Source organism: Lynx rufus, unplaced genomic scaffold (genome assembly GCF_022079265.1).
Source record: "Lynx rufus isolate CCGP_SWC_20201006 ecotype Redwood Valley unplaced genomic scaffold, mLynRuf1.p SCAF_26, whole genome shotgun sequence".
In the NCBI taxonomy this organism is placed as follows: Eukaryota; Metazoa; Chordata; class Mammalia; order Carnivora; family Felidae; genus Lynx; species Lynx rufus.
This window is the reverse complement of record NW_025814841.1, coordinates 11,687,045-11,708,387: the sequence shown is the minus strand read 5'-3', so window position 1 is coordinate 11,708,387 and position 21,343 is coordinate 11,687,045. Positions and strand designations below refer to the sequence as shown.

At 38.3% G+C, this 21,343-nt stretch overlaps 1 protein-coding gene across 4 annotated transcripts in view; it reads left to right on the top strand.

The window, feature by feature from the left end:
* The first annotated feature begins 4,770 nt into the window (after positions 1-4,770).
* The window catches only part of INTS8 (integrator complex subunit 8), a 54,092-nt gene continuing 37,519 nt past the window's right edge, over positions 4,771-21,343 (top strand). Inside the window, exons 1-10 of one of the 4 annotated variants that reach the window (XM_047088809.1) lie at positions 4,771-5,035; positions 6,344-6,518; positions 8,927-9,067; positions 9,393-9,464; positions 10,629-10,680; positions 12,608-12,790; positions 16,846-16,953; positions 18,331-18,486; positions 19,991-20,091; positions 20,529-20,670. In XM_047088809.1, coding sequence (XP_046944765.1) covers positions 4,906-5,035; positions 6,344-6,518; positions 8,927-9,067; positions 9,393-9,464; positions 10,629-10,680; positions 12,608-12,790; positions 16,846-16,953; positions 18,331-18,486; positions 19,991-20,091; positions 20,529-20,670 — 1,260 coding nt within the window. In that variant the 5' untranslated portion in view covers positions 4,771-4,905. Of the gene's footprint in view, positions 5,036-6,343; positions 6,519-8,902; positions 9,068-9,392; positions 9,465-10,628; positions 10,681-12,607; positions 12,791-16,845; positions 16,954-18,330; positions 18,487-19,990; positions 20,092-20,528; positions 20,671-21,343 lie in introns of all 4 variants that reach the window. The other 3 variants (XM_047088808.1, XM_047088811.1, XM_047088810.1) reach the window with 3 other exon arrangements.

Genomic DNA, 21,343 nt, shown 5'->3' with positions numbered 1-21,343 from the left:
AGGGTTTGTCCGGACGGAGGGGAAGGAGGTGCTGGGATGTAGGATTTTCACTGTTAAAACTGGGGTAGGCCTGGCCAAATGAAGATAAGTTGGTATCTAAGGAAGCAGGGTGATACACAGAGGGGTTGTAGAGAGAGGGTGATGGAGAAAATGTGGTAAGATATTAACAACTGAGACATCTGGGCAAAGGGGGTGTAAGAGTTCTTTATATTGTTCTTGCAACTTTTTTGTAGGCTTATGACTGTTTAAAAAACAAAAAAGTCAACAGCAAGATATCTTTTTGATGGAATGGTAAGTTTGGACTCTGCGATCAGATAAAACAGGGACTCAAATCCCTATTTTACTACTAAATAGGTGTATGATACTGGGCAAGTCACTTAACTCCTCTGAGACACTGTTTTCTCATTTATAAGGTGGGCATAGTACTGTTAATAGTACCTTTTTTTTTTATTAAAGATTTTTTTTTTTTCAACGTTTATTTACTTTTTTGGGACAGAGAGAGACAGAGCATGAACGGGGGAGGGGCAGAGAGAGAGGGAGACACAGAATCGGAAACAGGCTCCAGGCTCCGAGCCATCAGCCCAGAGCCCGACGCGGGGCTCGAACTCACGGACCGCGAGATCGTGACCTGGCTGAAGTCGGACGCTTAACCGACTGCGCCACCCAGGCGCCCCTATAGTACCTTTTTATTGTGTGGTTGTTATGAGGCTTAGATGAGATGGTGTGTGTGAGATACTTGGCACAGTGCCTGTTTCATAACTGATAAAGAGCCTTTATTTACGAGCTATGTCTATTGATACTTACCATATTAAAAACTAAAATTGAGAAATTAAAACAAAATTTCATTCTTGGGGCACCTGGGTGGCTCAGTCATTTAAGTGTCTGACTTCAGCTCAGGTCATGATCTCACACTTTGTGAGTTCAAGCCTTGCATTGGCCCTTGCACTGACAACATGGAGCCTGCTTTGGATCCTCTGTCTTCCTCTGTCTCTGCCCCTCCCCCCCCCCTCTCTCTCTCTCAAAAATAAAAATAAATATTTAAAAAATATATTTAATTCCTTTAAAAACCTCAGGGATCTAGGGATGAAGGCCAGGTTTAGGACATCCTGGAAACCCACACAATCCAAAGTGGTGGCATGGCCCAATGGAGCTGGGGATCCTGAATTCATTAAAAATAAAAATCTGTTGGGGCACCTGGGTGGCTCAGTCAGTTAAGCGTCCAACTTCGGCTCAGGTCTGATCTCACCATTTTTGAGTTCCAGCCCACGTCAGGCTATGTGCTGACAGCTCACAGCCTGGAACCTGCTTCAAATTCTGTCTCCCTCTCTCTGGCACTCTGTGTCTCTTCTCTCTCAAAAATAAATAAACATTTTTTAAAAATTTAGATAAAAAAGTCTGTTGAATCATAATTTTGTACACCTGAAATTAACATAACAATGTGTGTTAACTACACTGGAATTAAAATAAATAAATAATGGATAATAAATAAAAATAATGAAAAAAACCATAAGCCTATTATATGTTGACATAAGTTTATACAAAATAACTTTATTTTCATTAAAAAATCTGGTAAGAAGATGGCTTTGTTTTACGCTTTTGCTAATCTCTTTCTCATGTATAGAAATCAGTGGGCTCTTATACCTGCTTTTGTACCAAACTAGTACTATATGTCCTTTTGGTAGAAATATATGAAGAAAATCCAGCTTCACATAGATAGGTAGTTGAAAAAGGAATATTTTTGGGTGCCTGCCTGGTTTAGTTGGTAGAGCGTGCAACTCTTGACGGTGGGATCATGAGTTCGAGCTCCATGTTGAACACAGAACTTACTTAAAACTTTTTTTTGAAAATGGACTCTCATTAAGAGTTTTTTCAGATAATTGTGGATTTTCTTCTTTGACACTACACCAAAACTCAAGAAAAGTGGTTTCTTGGCTTAGTCAGTTAAGCATCCAACTCTTGATTTTGGCTCAGGTCATGATCTCATGGTTTGTGGGTTTGAGCTGTCAGCCCAGAGCCTGCCTGGGATTCTCTCTCTTCCTCTCTCTGCCCCTCCTTGTATGTGTGTCTCTCTCAAATAAATAAACATTAAAAAAAAAAAAAAAAAGAAGGTTAGTTGCAGTTTGGAATCTGCAATCATGTCAATTAACTTTTCAAACTGTGCTTATTGATTGTTGATGAGCCTGAATATTTCATTCAGTGTTTATCTGGGATTCATATATCTTCTTTTATAGATTGCATTTTCCTGACCTCAGCCCAGTTTTCTATTGGACTGGCTTTTTGTTTTTGGGGTTTTTTTTTTTTTTTTTTTTTTTTTGGTCTTTTCTTAGAGAGGTATATATTTGGTGCATGGGGTAAGATTTCAGTCTCTGAGGTCATTCTGCTTAAATTCATGCTTAGCATCCGGCACTTAATAGCTATGCGACCTTGGGAACTGTTTTAAAAAATATCTCTGTGCCTGTTTTATCACCTGAAAAAGAAGATGATAATGAAACCCACCTCACAGGGCTTGAATAAGAGAATATGCATATTAGGGACTGAATGTTTGTGCTCCTGCCATTCATATGTTGAAATGTTGAAACTCTACCACCTAACCTGATGGTATTAGTAGGCAGGACCTTTATTTGGGAAATAATTAGGATTAGATGAGTTCATCTGATTGAGATGAGTGAGTGAGATTAGTGCCCTTCTGAAAGAACTTGCTCCCTTTCTGATTTGTCAATTGAGGATACCATGAGAAATTGGTAGTCTACACTCCAGAAGAGGGTTGTTACTAGAACTTAACCATATTGGCACCCTGATCTTGGACTCTGAGTCTCTAGAACTGTGAGAAATACATTTCTGTTGTTTACAAGCCATTCAGTTTGTGGTATTTTGTTATAGCAGCCTGGATAGACTAAGACAATGCATAAATCAGTGTCCACATATAGTGAGTTCACAAATGAGCAGGTGATACTCTTAGATTTTTTTTCCTATATACTAGTTATCTAAAATTCAGTACCCTCTGGACATTTCCATTCTGACACCCCACAAGTGATGCATATTCAAACATTTCCAACATGAATTTCAAACCTGTCCCTTAGCTATCCACTATACTGATAAAGGATCGAGACATAGGTAATCTACCCTTTTCACTGGAGTGGAGAACATGGGATCCATCCTTTCTCCCCTCATCTTTTTATGCCTAAGTGAGTAAAACACACCAAATCTTCCATGAAAATAACTTTTTAATCTCCCTATTGGTATCTTCTTAGTCTTCAGGCTTTTATTAGTCTAATACATGATTTCTTTAGAGGCTAGGACAGAATTGCAGGAGTTGGGGGGGAGTGACCCAGGGATGGCTTCTATAGTGAGAAGAGGGCAAGGCACAGGACCCAGGGAACACTAAAATGAAAGAGGAGACGCAGCACACAGCCCAGAAAGAGGACTGAGCAGGAAGAGAATAAGGCAATGATTGCCACTGAAGCATTTGGATTTACTTTCACTTAGGGAGGAGTTACTTCCATTTATTTTTCTTAAAACTTGTGAATGCCTTCCTTCTTCATTCTGGAAAAGACCATAAGTGATTGATCTTGTCCTTGCTATCTATCCTATGGTGGAAGCAGCCTGGGTACAACTGAAAGTTCATCAAAGCTGTGGTTTAGCCCCTTCTTTGTTGGGAAATCTTGGGCAAATGATAACTCTGAAACCTCAGTTTCTTCATTGGTTAAAAGGTGTGTAATGAGTTTGTTTATGGGAGAAAATTAGACTCGTGTATGAAAATAATTTGCAAAAACAGCACTATATGAGATCAGGTAATATTTATCAATGCTTCTAGACGCCAGGCCTTGTCTAAAAAGCTGAACTATATTAATTCATTTACCTGTATTATCTCAAGCTCCGCCTTGAATTTTCTTATCAATCCTAAGATAAAGCACAAATATGGAAAATAATTTGCAAAAACAGCACTATATGAGATCAGGTAATATTTATCAATGCTTCTAGACGCCAGGCCTTGTCTAAAAAGCTGAACTATATTAATTCATTTACCTGTATTATCTCAAGCTCCGCCTTGAATTTTCTTATCAATCCTAAGATAAAGCACAAATATGGAAACAAAGGTCCAGCGAGGTTAAATAGCTTAACCTAGAGTCCACACTCTTAGGGCGTGTGCACCATCTTTGAATACACTTTTTCCTCTTTTAATTGGTAATTAAAAAACACAAGAATATTACAAAATGGAGGTAAAAGTAAAATGGGGTTAACAATATCCCTAGCTGGTATATCAAAAGGATTAATTAGGCGCTAAATATTGAGAGATGATCCTGAAAAATAACAGAAAAGCTGGGCCATCATTCTCATCCTTCGAGGAAGGGGATTGGGGCGCAGGTGCCCAAGACAGCAGGGCGCCTCCGCCTAGAGGACCTACGTGCAAAGAAATCTAGAAAATGGAAATAGGGAAATTAAAGCACCGAAGAAGACGAGCTTTGTCTGGATCACGTTTAAACATGTAGTGTTCGCTGTCTTTTATGAGGACATCGAGGTCCACTGTAATCCTAGATGAGACTGTTCCATTTTCTCGCTGAGAATCCCCCCGGAAAAGGGGAAACTCCACTGGCGATCCAGCTTCTTTGCTAGACGTCTCCTATGGCAACCAGGACGAGGCGTTATTTACGGATTGGCCCCGCCCTCTTTCTCTACAAATCGAACAACGATTGGTCCGGAGGCGCGGCGCTGGCGCAGGGAGGCGGACTTAGGTCTCTCAGCTCAGACTGGGCCCCGCCGCCATTTTGGGTTGTGTGGGTTTCCGAGACGCTCTGAGCTGGGCCTCGCCCGCGGAGGTTCCGCAAATCGCCGGCCCGTGGTACGCGTCCGAGTGTCAGGTTGGAGCCGGGAAGCGTCCCTGGGGGTACCGGCGGCGGGGGCAGGATGAGCGCGGAGGCGGCGGACCGGGAGGCAGCCACCTCCAGCCGGCCCTGCACCCCGCCGCAGACCTGCTGGTTCGAGTTCCTGCTAGAGGAGTCGCTGCTGGAGAAACATCTGCGCAAGCCCTGCCCGGGTAAGCGCGGCGCCTACACCCGGAGGGAAGCGGGACCCGTCCACCGGCACCTGGCTGGCCGGGCTCTCAGGGCCCGCGCCTCCTCGGCCACATAGCTGGGGGCCCAGGAGGCGCGAATTCGAGCCAAGCTCTGGCGGGGTTCCCTCGCTAAACATTAAGCATCCCAGTGCGGGGGCACCGCCGAGAAGGGTTTAAAAACGCAAAACAAAGGCCCTCCCGCTTCCCTCCCCTTTGGTCCTTTTACCGTTTGCGGTTTTAGCTCCTTTGAGGTGGTCTTGTGAGATTGAGTGCGTCGGGGAGGCTGGATCTGACACACCCCTACAGAACTCCGGGCTGTGATCAATTTAGAGACGGAGAGTAATTGCTGTTCTAGTGCTGATCCTGATGCTAATTCTTTATGTTTTAGATTCTTATTTAAATGTTTTGTTTCTCAACGAGGGGATTTTACCGACTCCTAATTATTTTTTTCCCCCAAGTTGGTCTATAAATTAAAAGGAGAAAACCTCCGAGAGCAGGGAATGTTACACATTTGTAACATGGTTGTTTAATTATGATCATGATTAATATCCCAATTAGTGGGTGCTGTTAGAGAAGGAGAGAAACGGCAGGCATTTCTGGAAAGAGGTACTGGTATGACCAGGTAAGTTTCTTGAATAGTATTTTGCTGATACAGTTCAAATCCAGATGTAGCTTGTTGAATCTATGTTAGCCTTAACTGATGGAGACAACTGTGGGAGAAGTTAGTGGTTTCATTCAAGCAGTTTAACCACCTGTATGATGTTATGTTCTTTTAATTCTTTGCTTTTCATATTTATTGAATGTTCTGGGTGCCATGCTTAATACTTCACATCTGTTATCTCATTTAATTCGGTGTTCATAATCACAGGTAGGTGGTGGTATTCTCTATTTGCATTGATGGAAACAGGTGCAGAGAGGTAATTTGATACAGGTCGCACTAATTGTTAAAACAGTAATTCCAAAGATGACATCTCTATTCTCTTTCCTCTAATTGATATTGGTTATTTGCTAAACTGGAAATCTATAGTCATCATGTTCTTACTTCTAAAGTGTTTTCTTCTTCATGATTCTGTTAACCCTTTCTCCTTACGTACCACCCTTCCTCCTTACTTACCACCCTTCCTGATCTTTCATGTAATCCCTAGGTACTCTTATAAATCATATTCCTTAGTCATCATAACTACACAGCTGTTGGGATTTTTTTTTTGTGGCCAAAAGCCAGTATAGTGAAACCTTTCACATCTTTGTAATTGAAAGTTAAAGTTAAATTTATTTTCTTTTAAACCCTAGATCCTGCACCAGTTCAACTTATTGTTCAGTTTTTGGAACAGGCTTCCAAACCTTCAGTAAATGAACAAAACCAGGTGCAGCCTCCACCTGATAACAAGAGAAATCGTATTTTAAAGCTACTCGCTCTTAAAGTTGCTGCACATCTGAAGTGGGACTTAGACATATTAGAGAAAAGGTATACAAGATTTAAAAGAAATTTATTTTGAAATACTATTTAGATTTTTTATTTTATTTTTATATATGCTTTTCTGATACCAGCCCTTAAAATGCAACTTATATTTCTGTATGTTCCTGGTAATATATGCACCTGTTTTTCAAAAGGTATAAAAAAGTATTTGAATGTTATGTAAATTTAAATCACCTTTTCGTTTTTTTTTTGTTTGTTTATTTTTGAGAGGGAGCGCACAAGCAGGGGAGGCTCAGAGAGAGACGGAGTCAGAATCTGAAGCAGGCTCCAGGCTCCGAGCTGTCAGCACAGAGCCTGATGTGGGGCTCGATCCCATGACGCTGGGACCGTGACCTGAGCCAAAATCGAGTTGGATGCTCAACACACTGAGCCATCCAAGCACCCCCTCACAATTTTAAAAGAACTCCTTGTAAGGGCATCTGGGTGGCTCAGATGGTTAAGCATCTGACTCTTGATCTCAGCTCAGGTCTTGGTTTTAGGGTCATGAGTTCAAGCCCCACATTGGGCTCCACACTGGGCATGGAGCCTACTTAAAAAAACAAAAAAAAAGTACCTCGTAAAATTCAGAAATCAGAAATAATAGAGGAGGGAGACAAGTACTTTTAACGTTTTTGTGTAGTTTTTGTTGTTTTCCTATTTTTTAGAAGTACTCTTTATACCCACTGTGGGGTCCAAACTCCTAACCCTGAGATTGGTAGTTGGATGCTCTACTGACAGCCAGCCAGGCATCCTTCTTCCTATATTTTTAAACAAAGTTGTGATCATACCCTAACCTGTATACACTGTTGTGATTTCTTTGTTTCTTTTTTTCCCATATAACAGTAACATGAACATTTCCCCATTTTGTTTTTTGGAGATAATTCCATCATGTGGATAATTGATTAACTGTCTTCCATTGATGTTTAGTTTGTTTCTACTTTTTAATTTTAATAAATCACAGAGCCTTAAATACCTTTGTCATTAAATTTCATCTGAGTTTTTGGTTACATCCTTAGTACAGATTATTAAGTTGCTGACTCAGGTGGTATAAACATTTTTAAATCCCATGATGTATACTGCCAGATTGCATTCCAAGAGAGTTGTACTAGTTCACGTTCTCACTGGTAGTGTTTAAACACTTTGTTTTCACCACCCTTCTCCAGATTAAAGAATTCTTTAATCTAAGGTGAGGCTATACATTAATAGACTTGAGGCCTGTCAAGAGGTAGTAATGTGGACCCAAAAAGTATGATGTAAATGATGCAGTTGGAAATTGAACACTGGGGTATTTGATAAGCAACTGAAAACTTTTTGTAAGGTATTTAAAACTTTTTTAATGTTTATTTTTGAGAAAGAATGTGTGTGGGGGGGGAGGGGCAGATAGGACAGGATCTGAAGCTGGCTCTGTGCTGACAGCAGACAGCCCGATGCAGGGCTTGAACGCATAAACCTTGAGATCATGACCTGAGCTGAAGTTGGACGCTTAACCAACTGAGCCACCCAGATGCCCCATAAGACTTTCTAAGTTTATTTTTACTTATTTTTTTGAGAGAGAGAACAAGCAGAGGAGAGAGAGAGAGAAAGGGACAGAGGATCTGAAGCAGGTTCTGTGCTGACAGCAGAGAGCCCTGTGTGGGGCTCGAACTCATAAACTGTGATATCATGATCTGTGCTGAAGTCAGAAGCTTAACTGAGCTACCCAGGCACCCCCAACTGAAATATATTTAGATGTGAAATTAATACAGTGACTATATTGAGTTAATGTTTTAAAAGTTTTATTTAAGTAAACTCTACACCCAACGTGGGGCTCAAACTCACAACCCCAAGATCAAGTTGCATGCCCTTCTGACTGAGCCAGCCACGTGCCACTGTTGAATTAATTTTTTGAGATCAATTCTGAAACACGGAAGAAATGATTTAATGTTAAAAATTTGCTTTATGATAGTATGGGAAGGGGAGGAAGTGAGCAAGAGTAGAGATGAAAGCATATTAGCCATCAGTCCATAATTGTTGAAACTAGATGATGGGCACATGGGGGTTCATTATATTCTGACTGCTTTTGTGTATGTTTAAGTTGTTTTCATAAAGAAAATTTTAAAAATCTTTAAAAACGTAGTATTTTTTTAAAGGTTCATTTGGAGGCAGAGAGGGAGCGAGAATCCCAAGCAGGCAATGCAGGGCTTGATCTCATGAACCATGCTTGAGATCATGACCTGAGCTGAAATCAGGAGTTGAATGCTTAACCAACTGAGCCACCCAGGCACCCCTGAAATTTAATATTTTCATACAAGTTGTTGAGACAGATTAATAAAATAGCCTCAGGTTTAGTCCTTTAACAATGTAATTATTGTCAGTGAAAATACTGAATTGTGTATTTTATGCTTCTTATGCAGATGTGTACCTTTTGTTTCTTTAAGTTTGTCTGTTCCAGTATTGAATATGCTGCTAAATGAACTGCTGTGCATCAGTAAAGTTCCTCCTGGGACAAAGCATGTGGATATGGATCTGGCCACTTTACCTCCGACCACTGCCATGGCTATCCTTCTCTACAATAGATGGTAAATTTTTTCATAGACCTCAAATGTGTTGGGCAGCCTGTGTGTAATTGCCCTCTGGCTTTCAGGGATGTGCTTTTAAGGCTCCCCTATACCCTGGAGAGCTCTTGGAGGATCTTGGAAACTGGGAGTCTGATGGTAGAGAAAATTATGACTGCATATATGAGAAAAGCATTCTGATAAAAATGTGGATGATTTATGAAGGTTTTATTACATATCGAATAAAAGTTCAGCTAATTAATAATAACAAATGTTCTAAGTAGTACTTAAAAAATAATTTGTGACATTTGCAATGTGTTAAATTTTCTTTTTCTTGTCTGTTCTTCAGGGCAATTAGGACAATTGTTCAAAGCAGTTTTCCTGTCAAGCAGGCCAAACCTGGACCTCCTCAGTTAAGTGTGTAAGTCGGCAGATGGGACCCTTGGTTGACACTTTTTGTCATCAGAATTAAAAAAATTTTGGGGCGCCTGGGTGGCGCAGTCGGTTAAGCGTCCGACTTCAGCCAGGTCACGATCTTGCGGTCTGGGAGTTCGAGCCCCGCGTCAGGCTCTGGGCTGATGGCTCAGAGCCTGGAGCCTGTTTCCGATTCTGTGTCTCCCTCTCTCTCTGCCTCTCCCCCGTTCATGCTGTGTCTCTCTCTGTCCCAAAAATAAATAAACGTTGAAAAAAAAAAAAAGAATTAAAAAAATTTTATTTGCATGTTTCTAATAACCTCTGGTACCGAAAGAGTAGAGTTAGAGGAGGGCACAAGGCCTACGTGCAGGTAGGTTTGGGGAGTTAGAAGGGTGACAGAATCAGGCAGTGCTCTGGATATCTATAGTAGAGAGCTCTGGAAAAAGGAATGCATTGTGACTTGTGCCTTTCATCTTAGTGTTAATTCCCCTGCTCCAAAGTATTAAGATTTTTTTTTCATTTAATTAAATTTACATGAAGTTATATTTGTTCTGTATGTAGGGAAATTGTTTTAATATGTAAAATTAGTTTAGAATACGAAAAATTACCAGAGTTATCATCTGTGGAGTTTTAAACCTAATTCTTACAATTTTTTTTAATGTTTATTTTTGAGAGCGCACGGGCAGGGGAGGGGCAGAGACAGAGAAGGAGACACAGAATTTGAAGTAGGCTCCAGGCTCTGAGCTTCAACACAGAGTCTCACATGGGGCTCAAATCTGTGGACCACGAGGACGTGACCTGAGCCAAAGTTGGATGCTTAACCAACTGAGCCACTCAGGCACCCCTAAACCTAACTCTTAAATTCTAGGTTAGCAGCTTACCCAAATTTGGAGCTAGAGAGCATAGTTTCTAACTTGATAGAAATGAGCTTTTGCTGCCAATAAGGTTTAGTCTTAAATCGAGGGTTTTGTTTTTGTTTTTTCAACACAAAGCAAATGAAAAAATAATGGTAAATGAACATCATAATTGAGTTTTTGTTTTTTCAAGGGTGAAAAGAAGTAGTATTACCATTTTTGTTTAAATTCTGCCTCATTTTGAAGAATGATGCTCTAAAGTTTAGAATTTTTAGTCTTGAAAAATGTTAAATACTTCTCAATCTTTTCTCTTTTAGCATGAATCAGATGCAACAGGAGAAAGAACTAACAGAAAATATTTTGAAAGTAGTGAGTATCAGCATCAGTTACACATTTTGGGGTGCATTCAGAGCATGTTCACATGCTTCCTCTAACGTTAGATATGCAAGAGTTGGCAGGGTCTGGAAGCAGTAATGTATAGGTTTTTATTGTTGGAACATAGTTTGGTAACAATTGTAAATCATACAGCTTTTCAGTGTAGTGCTTTACCACCAATTCTGTTGTCCAATTTTTATACTTTAGCAGATAAATCACAGTTACAGATGATATCTTCATATTTTTTCCCCAAAATTTTATAATTAACATAGATTTTATTTTATTTTTCTTTACAACAAAGACTTTATTTTATATTATGTTATTTTATTTTATTTTATTTTATTTTATGTTATTTTATTTTATGTTATTTTATGTTCTGTTGTTTTATGTTATGTGATTTTGTTATTTTACTTTGTTATTTTGTGTTATGTTTTATTTTACTTTATGTTTTATTTTATTTTACGTTATTTTATGTTTTGTTATTTTATCTTATGTTATTTTATCTTATTTTGTTATTTTATGTTATTTTATGTTATTTTATTTTATTTTATGTTATTTTATTTTTTTATTTTATGAAATTTATTGTCAAATTGGTTTCCATACAACACCCAGTGCTCATCCCAGCAGGTGCCCTCCTCCATGCCCATCAGCCACTTTCCCCTCCCCCCCCCCCCACCCTACATGTATTATATTTTAAAATTACTTTTGCAGGGGCGCCTGGGTGGCTCAGTCGGTTGAGTGTCCAACTTCGGCTCAGGTCATGATCTCCTGGTCTGTGAGTTTGAGCCCCGCATCAGGCTCTGCGCTGACAGCTCAGAACCTGGAGCCTGCTTCCGATTCTGTGTCTCCCTGTCTCTCTGCCCCTCTACCACGCGTCCTGTCTCTCAAAAACTAAATAAACGTAAAAAAATTTTTTTTTAAATTACTTTGCAGTCACAAAAATACAGTAGTTATTGTTTAAAAGAATTTTTTTTAAGTTAACTTGTTTTGAGAGAGAAAGTGTGAGCAACGGAGGGGCAGAGAGAGGAGATAGAGAATCCCATGCAGGCTCCATGCTGTCAGCGCAGAGCCTCACACAGGGCTTGATCTCATAAACCCAAAAGATTATGACCTGAGCCAAAACCGGGAGTTGGACGCCCAACCGACTGAGACACCCAGGCACCCCTGTAGCAGTTATTTTTTTAATGTAGTTAATATAAAAGTGGAAATGTGGGAGTTTCCATAATTTAAAAATGATCTCTGTAATTCCATGACACCTACAGTGCACCAGAAACACTGTGTAAAGTCTAGTAGCTGGGAGAGGAGAGAAACATTCCATATTTATATAAAGTTAATGTGCTGTAGTATTTTGAATGCTTATTTATATTTTTTGTGAGACATAGAGCAAGTGGAGGGGCAGAGAGAGAGGGAGAGAGCCTCCGTCAGCACAGAGCCTGATGCAGGGCTTGACTCACAACCACAAGATCATGGCCTGAGCTATAATCAAGAGTCCAGGACCCTTAACCGACTGAGCCACCGAGGCGCCCCATTATGCTGTAGTATTTTGAATGTGGAGAAAAAAAACCCTGCATCATTTTATTTTTGTTACTAGTGCCTACTAAAACGGTGGCTGACACATTGATGCATATAAACATTTCTTGAATAAATCAGTGGAAGCAAATCTTTAGAGCACTTTTATCTTTTTTTTGTAAAAAAAAAAATAAAAAGGTACCTTTTCTACTTTGTATTTTCTAATTTCTAAATAGGAACTTTTACTGTATTTTTAAAAATTTAACTATTTCAACAGATTTAATTGCACTCTTGCTGTGTTAAATTTTTTTAATAGCTTAGTACACCAAGTTATTGAGTGTCCTGTGTATATATTTTGGTTAGTTTTCTGTGATGTTTGTATTTTAATAATTTGTTTATTGAATTTTTGTAGCTAAAAGAGCAAGCTTCTGATTCTATTTTGGTACTAGAGGCAGCCCTTAAATTAGACAAGGATCTTTATGTCCACACAATGAGAACACTAGATTTGTTGGCAATGGAGCCAGGCATGGTAAATGGAGAAACTGAGAGTTCTACTGCTGGATTGAAAATCAGAACTGAGGAGATGCAGTGCCAGGTACTTATTTCAGTATTCAATCAATGCATGGCAACGTTTTAGAAAATCTTACATGAGGTCATTCTAGTATTTTTAATTAGAATTCCTCCCTTTGTCTTTTTGATTTTTGACTTAAGATGCTATTAAAATTTTGACTCATAATTAATTTGTAAATTTTATGACTTCACTTGAAATTTTCCTGAAAGAAATGGAAGGGAAATTCCATTTGATTTATGGTCTCTGAGATAGTTTCCTAATTGTGTTTAAGAGACAGACTCTGAATACTGAGAATGCAGTGAGTATGTAAACAATTCTACAGTTCATTCATATTGTTAGATAATTAAACCAAAAAAAACCCTGAACCCCAAAACAGATACTGTGCTAGACTTTGAAAAATGTTGGCCCCTAGAGAAAATAACTAGTTTTTCAAGGGTCTTCATTGAAGGTGGTTCTGTAACTCTGGGCTCTAGTTCCTTTGACAGCTTTCAGTTGATATTGTTGTGAGATACTGCGTATTTGTGTTGTCTTTTTCTCCGCTGGATTGTAAACTCTCTGAGATCTCTCTTTTAACGTGTATTTTGCATCTTCCTCACTTTTTAGCAGAGAAACTTAGGTATAACAAATTTTAAAATATTCAAAAACTGTGTAAAAAGGGCCACGAAAATAGTGTGTTTTATATTCTGTATTCTCTTCTTTGTGGGAGTTGGCGCGTCATGTTCTGTTTTTAAACAGGCAGTTCTTTTTTTAAGTAAATTAATTAATTAAAGTAAATTCTGCCCCCAAAGTGGGGCTTGAGCTCACAACCCTGAGATCAAGAGTCACGTGTTCTACCGACTAAGCCAGCCAAGCACCCCTTGCGTGATTTCTTTTTTTTTAAGTGTATTCATTTCTTTTGAGAGTGCACGTGTAGGAGAGGGGCAGGTGAGAGAAAGAGAATTCCAATCAGCTCTGCGCTGATAGCACAGATCCTGTTGTGGGGCTCGATTCCACAGACTGTGAGTTCATGACTTGAGCCAGAATCAAGAGTAGGACGCTTAGCTGACTGAGCCGTCCAGGCACCTGCTGATTTCTTCAGTCAGTTTTCCATTCCTGAAATGGGCAGAAGTAGCTATGACAACGTGTTGGGAGGTGCCTTTTCAGATTAGCTGGTTGTAGAGTTGAAGATAATCATTTTTTCAGTACCTGATGAGATGGCAGTCACAGTTGGAATAGGAGTAATGAGGATTGACAATTGGGAACATCTTTAAATAGTAGTGAAACTTACATATAAGAGGGTTTATGGTACTATATTGTAGTCACAGAGTCTATTTAAAAATAATTGGTAATGTTTCTGATTTTCACGATCTAGTGGGTGATACAATCTGAAAAACAAAACAGCTGTTAATAAAACATGTCAGTGTGCTAGGTAAACTATCAAATACTTTCTTAATTATATAGCTGAGTCCTAATTCTGTGCCTTGAATGGCAAATTAGCAGCAATACTTATTTCCCAGCACGTTAATATTTAAAGCACATTCTTTACGTTACTAAAATTTACCTGATTCGGGGCGCCTGGGTGGCGCAGTCGGTTAAGCGTCCGACTTCAGCCAGGTCACGATCTCACGGTCCGTGAGTTCGAGCCCCGCGTCAGGCTCTGGGCTGATGGCTCAGAGCCTGGAGCCTGTTTCCGATTCTGTGTCTCCCTCTCTCTCTGCCCCTCCCCCGTTCATGCTCTGTCTCTCTCTGTCCCAAAAATAAATAAACGTTGAAAAAAAAAAAAAAATTAAAAAAAAAAAAATTTACCTGATTCTAAAGGAAAATCTTTAAATTCTTTTCCCAGTAAAAGCAAAAATATTTGCTGTCAGGGCAACTTTGTTATCAGGCTTTTTGTTTGTTTTAACTTATTAACTACCTCTTAATTATAGAATTTAAACTTGTTTTATGTATTTATGTGGGGCTCAAACTCATACCCTGAGATCAGGAGTTACATGCTGTATGGAGCCAGCCGGGCATGCCTAGAATTTAAACTTGTTTTAATGGGGGTGCTTGGCTGGCTCAGTTGGTAAAGCATTTGACTCTTGATCTCAGAGTTGTAAGTTGGAGGCCCACTTTGGGTATAGAGATTTCTTAAAAAAGAAATCTGAAAAAAAAAAAAAAAAAAACCCTTGTTTTAATGTTAGTATAGTGATACTTGAAAATACCTTTTTGGTATCTTGTACTGTCTGCCTGGAAAGGGGAATTACATGTAACTGTAATGTCTGTGTGTGTATAAATACCTGTATATCCTTTTTCTGTCTTTCTTTCTCTTTGTCTTTCTTTTCTTTCTTTCTTTCTTTTCTTTCTTTCTTTCTTTCTTTCTTTCTTTTTTCTTTTCTTTTCTTTTCTTTTCTTTTCTTTTCTTTTCTTTTCTTTTCTTTTCTTTTCTTTTCTTTTCTTTTCTTTTCTTTTCTTTTCTTTTCTTTTCTTTTCTTTTCTTTTCTTTTCTTTTCTTTTCTTTTCTTTTCTTTTCTTTTCTTTTCTTTTCTTTTCTTTTCTTTTCTTTTCTTTTCTTTTCTTTTCTTTTCTTTTCTTTTCTTTTCTTTTCTTTTCTTTTCTTTTCTTTTCTTTTCTTTTCTTTTCTTTTCTTTTCTTTTCTTTTCTTTTCTTTTCTTTTCTTTTCTTTTCTTTTCTTTTCTTTTCTTTTCTTTTCTTTTCTTTCTCACCCTTTGATCCAGATGGGAGGAAGTACTCTAGAATGAAAATCAGCCACACATTTAATGTGGACTAAATAGTAAGAAGCAGTATCCTACAGGCTGAGAAGAATTCATCTTGATTAGCTCAAGAGGACAGAATATGTATATATGATACATATCAGTAAAGAGTAGTTCTGTGATGTGTATCAGACTGTTAGAGGTTAGAAGTTTGGAGGAGGAGTAAGTATCTGTTTGCTAAGATTGGTTTGATGTAGATGGAAATAAGAGATAGGGAGTGAAGTTTATTTCCAGGATCTGATAAGAATTGGGAATTGAGAAGACTGGTATGGTTGAAATAGAGGAGAATAGAGAGTTTTGAAGAGAGAAGTTAGTCCAGATTCTGAGATCGTTAAAGATCGGGCCCAAGAGGTTTGAACTTTATCCTACTTGGGATAATTTGAAGACTTTTTAAGAAAGTCAGATCTGTCAGCACTGTGTAGAATAAACTTTTGAGGCAGGATATTAGGAGCCTTAGGGATCTGGGTTCGAGCCTGGGCTCTGCCAGTACTTGGTTATATGCCTTTTAGCAGACATTGTCACTTCTGAGCCTTATTCCTGTCCATAAAATGTTCAAGTTGAATTAAACAATCTGAGTCCTTGAATTCTGCATTTAGTGAGTCTAGGCATTGATTGAAGAAGGTTCTTGAAGAAATACACAATTTTTTTTTTTTAAATAGGCTCCACACCCATCATGGGGCTCAGACTCACGACCCTGAGATCAAGAGTCGCATGCCCTATCAACTGAGCCATCCAGGTGCCCCAGAAATTACAAATTCTATTAGTACTTTTTTAGTTGTCTTTTTCTATCCTTTCATTGTCATTAATTCAGATTTTTCTCAGTGTTCACTCTGGCCAGGCAGTTACTCTCCCCCACTTTGAAAGAAGCATAGATGATAGAGAATCCGTCGTGATGTTGAATAGCAGCAACGGTGACAGTAAAATCTCGTTGACAGGGGCAGCCCGAGCAAGAGTCTAGCTAGCTGCTGCTCTTGGCATGTAGTGCTGGTGGCTGCAGGTGATAAGAGTCCAGTGTTGAGATGACCGCAGCACTCACTAGGTCAGTTTTGGCTCTTATCTTGGCTGTTTGCATCCCTTGCCCTTTTGTTTCCAAAGGTCGATCCTTGGGCCAAGTAATTCTGTAGACCACCCTAAATCTTACCATTTAAATCTGTTTTCTCCTTAAATCAGTCCACTGGATTCTGTTGCTTGTGACTAAGAACATTGACTATTCCATTGCTTGCTGAAATACAGTTTTTTTCCTGTATATGTACTAGCGTTTTGCTGAGATAAACATAATTTTGAGTTTTGTTAGCTCTTCAGTTCATGAAAATTTACTAAGCAAATTGGTATTCATTACCATTTTAGGTGTGTTATGATTTGGGTGCAGCATACTTCCAGCAAGGCTCTACAAATGCAGCTGTTTATGAAAATGCCAGAGAAAAATTTTTTAGAACCAAAGAACTAATTACAGAGGTAAATACAGTGATAACAGGCACATAATATTTAGTTCTTAAAGAGTCTATATATGTTTTTGGGTTTAATTTTTCTGATGATTAAAAAAACAAATGTTCATTGTGGTACATTTGGCAAGTTTTAGAAAGTACTAAAAGCATTTTGAAAATCTGTATTACTACTGCCTAGTAACTACCCCTTTTGCCATTTTAGCTTATTTTCTTCCAGGTTTCAGTCTTTGTTTTTCTACAGTTAAGGTTATATTAACTATATATACTATATTGTTATCATGCTTAAATCTTTGAATAGACATTTAAAGATCTTCATGTAGATGTGCTGTGATTTACTTCATTTCTCTAATGTTTGGGCATTTATGTTTACTGTTTTTATTTATCATAAAGCTATAATATTTCTGTCTCCAAGCGTAAGACTTTTTTTGGTTTTTAGATGCTTTCAAGTTAAATTCCTACAAGTAGAATCATCATGTCAGTAAATTGTAATGTCAGTAATCATCATGTCAGTAATTTTGTAAAGGCTGTGAAACGTAAAACCAAATTGCTTTCCAGGTACATTTCTCTCGGTACTCCGGTACTCCGATCAGCAGTGAGGGTTTTTTTGTTTTTGTTTTTTTCCTCCAGTTGCTAATTTGGTGGGTGAAATACGCGAACTTTAACACATTTACATTTCCTTAATTCCTGGTAAAGGTGAACTTTTCATATGTTTATCACTTGCATTTTTCTTCTTATGATTCTGACAACTGAATTTTAAAATATGTAACTAGGTTTTTGTTTGGTGCCTAGAAAAATTCCCACTTCAGTCTCTCCTCTTCAGAAAAATTGATTAAATGCTCAAGAGATTTGCTTTAAATCTATTCTAGATCTTTTGGGAATCCACATTTTAACTTTGCCCAGGCAGCTCATCCGATTTGCTCTGTTCTTACATATTTTTAAATGTTTTAAGCTTGTTTTAAACAGTGTTCACTCTTTTTTAATGTCTAAATTGTTATACATACTTTGATGATGATGTTTACCTTTTGTATGTTGGCCTGAAGTCTGCAGACTTTTTGGTAAAGGACCAAATAGTAGATATTTTAGGCTTTGTGGGCTATATGCAGTTTATGTTGCATATTCTCATTTGTTACTGTGTTTTTTCCCCTTTACAACCTTAAGTATGATTCTCAGCTCAAAGGCTGTATAAAAATAGGCCACAGGCCAAATGCCTGTGAACAATAGTTTGCTGACCCTTGCTCTAAACTTTCAACTTTTTCATTTTTTATGGTACTTCCAGCCCTGAATTTTCCATTACATTTTATTGTACTGTTAAAATGCATTGAATGGGTACTATACTATTGTTTTCTGTTACATTGATGGATAATGATGTATACCTCTTACTTTACAGATAGGTTCATTATCTCTTCATTGTACCATAGATGAGAAGCGGTTAGCGGGCTATTGTCAAGCGTGTGATGTTCTTGTACCTTCTTCTGATAGTACATCTCAACAGTTGACACCATATAGTCAAGTCCATATTTGTTTGAGATCTGGCAACTATCAGGTAAGATATCTGATGGGGAAGTAATAGGGTGATTGGAAAGCTTTGGAAGCCAGACAGAACTCATTTTAAATTCTGGCATCGCCATTTACCAGTTGTGTGATTTGGGGCATGTAAAACTGTCAGATTGGCCTATAACATGGTAATAATTACCCCATTTCATAGGTCTTAGGAGAGTCAAGTGACAAGTTATAAAGTCTAAGCAGTGCACTGTAGAGATGTTGAGTCATTATTGATAATTTTTCTTGAAGGTATAGAATTTGCCTGTGTTAAGTAAATTCTTCAAGAAACTGTAAGCAGGACTTTTAACTTTTAAAATTACAGGTAAAGAATTGTTAGTTTTATGGAGCCTTAAGTCTGGTGTCTGACTTGAAAGTGTGGCTTTTGTAGCCCAGCCTTATTAGCCACTGTAAGACTGGGGGTAAAAATGAGCAAAGTGGTATTTGTAGGTTTGGATGGTCTATTCTAGAGACCACTTTACCAGTGAGCCTGGTTATCGTCTCGATTTTTACCCATGGAAAACACTTAAATTAATCTGTTTATGTTCATTGCCTTCTGTGGATATATATTTTTAGGTTTGTAATGAAAATTACTGGGAATTCGAAATTGTACTTTTGAGGGGCACCTGGGTGGCTCAGTGAGTTAAGTGTTTGACTTCAGCTCAGGTCATGATCTCATGGTTCATGAGTTTGAGCCTCATGTCGGGCTCTGTGCTGATAGCTCAGAGCCTGGAGCCTGCTTCAGATTCTATGTTTGTCTGTCTGTCTGTCGCTCTCTCTCTCTCTCTTTCTCTCTCTGCCCCTCCCTTGCTCACACTCTGTCTCTCTGTCTCTCAAAAATATATAAATATTAAAAAAATGTTTTTAATTTTTTTAAATGTTAAAAAAAATTTTGTACTTTTGAAACCTTTATCAGAAAGCCTTCATGCTAGAAAATGAATAGTGCCTTCATGTTACTTCACTCAAAGTAGGAGTCATGAAATGACAAAGCTACAGCCTTTCTTTATTTCTAAGAAAAAAATTTTTTTTTTAATTTTTAAATATTTATTTATTTTTGAGAGAGAGAGTGAGTGGGGTAGGGGCAGAGAGAGAGGAAGACCCAGAATCCAAAGCAGGCTCCAGGCCCTGAGCTGTCAGCACAGAGCCCGATGAGGGTCTTGAACTCCCGAACCATGAGATCATGACCTGAGCTGAAGTTGGATGCTTAACCGACTGAGCCACCCAGGCGCCCCTTGAATTTCCTCTTATCGATTGATTCTTCACCTCTCGTTTTTGGTCTGTGGTCTTCAATTTAAAAAGGCAGGGTTGGGGTGCAGGTGAGATTTTTACCCTCAATCTTCATTTTAATATTTTAGAAAAGAGTTTTGTAGTAAGTTATTTTCATGATTTTCTTCAATATATATTTTCCATTGTAGAAAGACTTTTTTTTCTTTTTGGGAAGACTTTTAAAGTAAACAAGCTTCGCCATGATTTTTGAATTGGATACAATTTTATGTTTTGTGTTCTAGGATGTAGTAAAGATTTTTATTGAAGATAACTTAACCTTCAGTTTACCTGTCCAGTTCCGGCAGTCAGTACTAAGGGAACTCTTTCAGAAAGCTCAACAGGGGTAAGTAAGTAAATTGAAGAACTACCTTCTTATTTTTGAATAAAAGAGCAAATGCATTTTGGGTGTATAACAATAGACCTCCAAATCACCTGTAAATCTGTGACAGTACTTTCATCTTTGTTAGTATATGGGAAATTAACATAGCCAGAAGAGCCACTTTAATGTTCATCTGATCCTTAGTAAAAGCATTTGGGGGACAGAAATTAGTGGAATTTGATTCTATTACCTAATCTGTAGTTTAATTGTCCCTTGACAGATTAAAAACTTTCCTTTTCTGCGCTACCCTCCCACCCGGTGTGTGCCTGAATAACCTAAACTTTTACCTCTCAAGAATAAATAACTCATTCTAGTGAGTGATTTTGGTTTTGTGAAATGTACCTTACTTTTTTTTTTTATTAAAGAGAATGTATTAGTAGATCTACTTTTGTATTCTACAGAAATGAAGCTCTAGATGAAATCTGTTTTAAAGTCTGTGCCTGTAACACAGTCCGTGATATATTGGAAGGTAGAACGATTAGTGTTCAATTTAACCAGCTATTTCTTAGACCTAATAAAGAGAAAATAGACTTTCTTCTTGAGGTAAGACATTTTTTCCCTTTTTGATTTGTAATTTTGCTGTCAGCTTACCAATGACCTCTTAGTTGCCAAATCTAGTGCCCTCTTTTCTGTCTTCATCTGACTTGCTAATAGTTGATACTGCTTACAGACTCTCCAACCTTCTCTTCTGCCAGAGCTCTTTGCTCGTTCTCTGTTACTGCATTTTCCTTCATCCTTCATCAAGACCTCTTTTGCTCTCCCTTTAGTGTTTCTGTTTACAGTAGTTCTGTTTTTGGTGCACTCGTCTTCTCATATCATTTTTTATTCTCATTTAAAGCTTCAGTCATCAGGGGCGCCTGGGTGGCTCAGTCGGTTGGGCACCCGACTTCGGCTCAGGTCATGATCTCACAGCTCATGAGTTCGAGCCTCGCATTGGGCTCTGTGCTGACAGCTGGGAGCTCGGAGCCTGGAGCCTGCTTTGGATTCTGTCTCCCTCTTTCTCTGCCCCTCCCCTACTCGCATTCTGTCTCAGTCTCTCTCAGAAATAAATAAACATTAAAGCTTCAGTCATCTGTTTATTGAACATTCCCAAATTATAATTCTGACCTCTCGTGTGAGCTCCAGAATCTGTGTTTCTGTTGGGTTTTTTGATGTCTGTCTTTAACTGTTTTAATATAAAAGATACTGAGAGAAATACATAAGCATGATTAATATC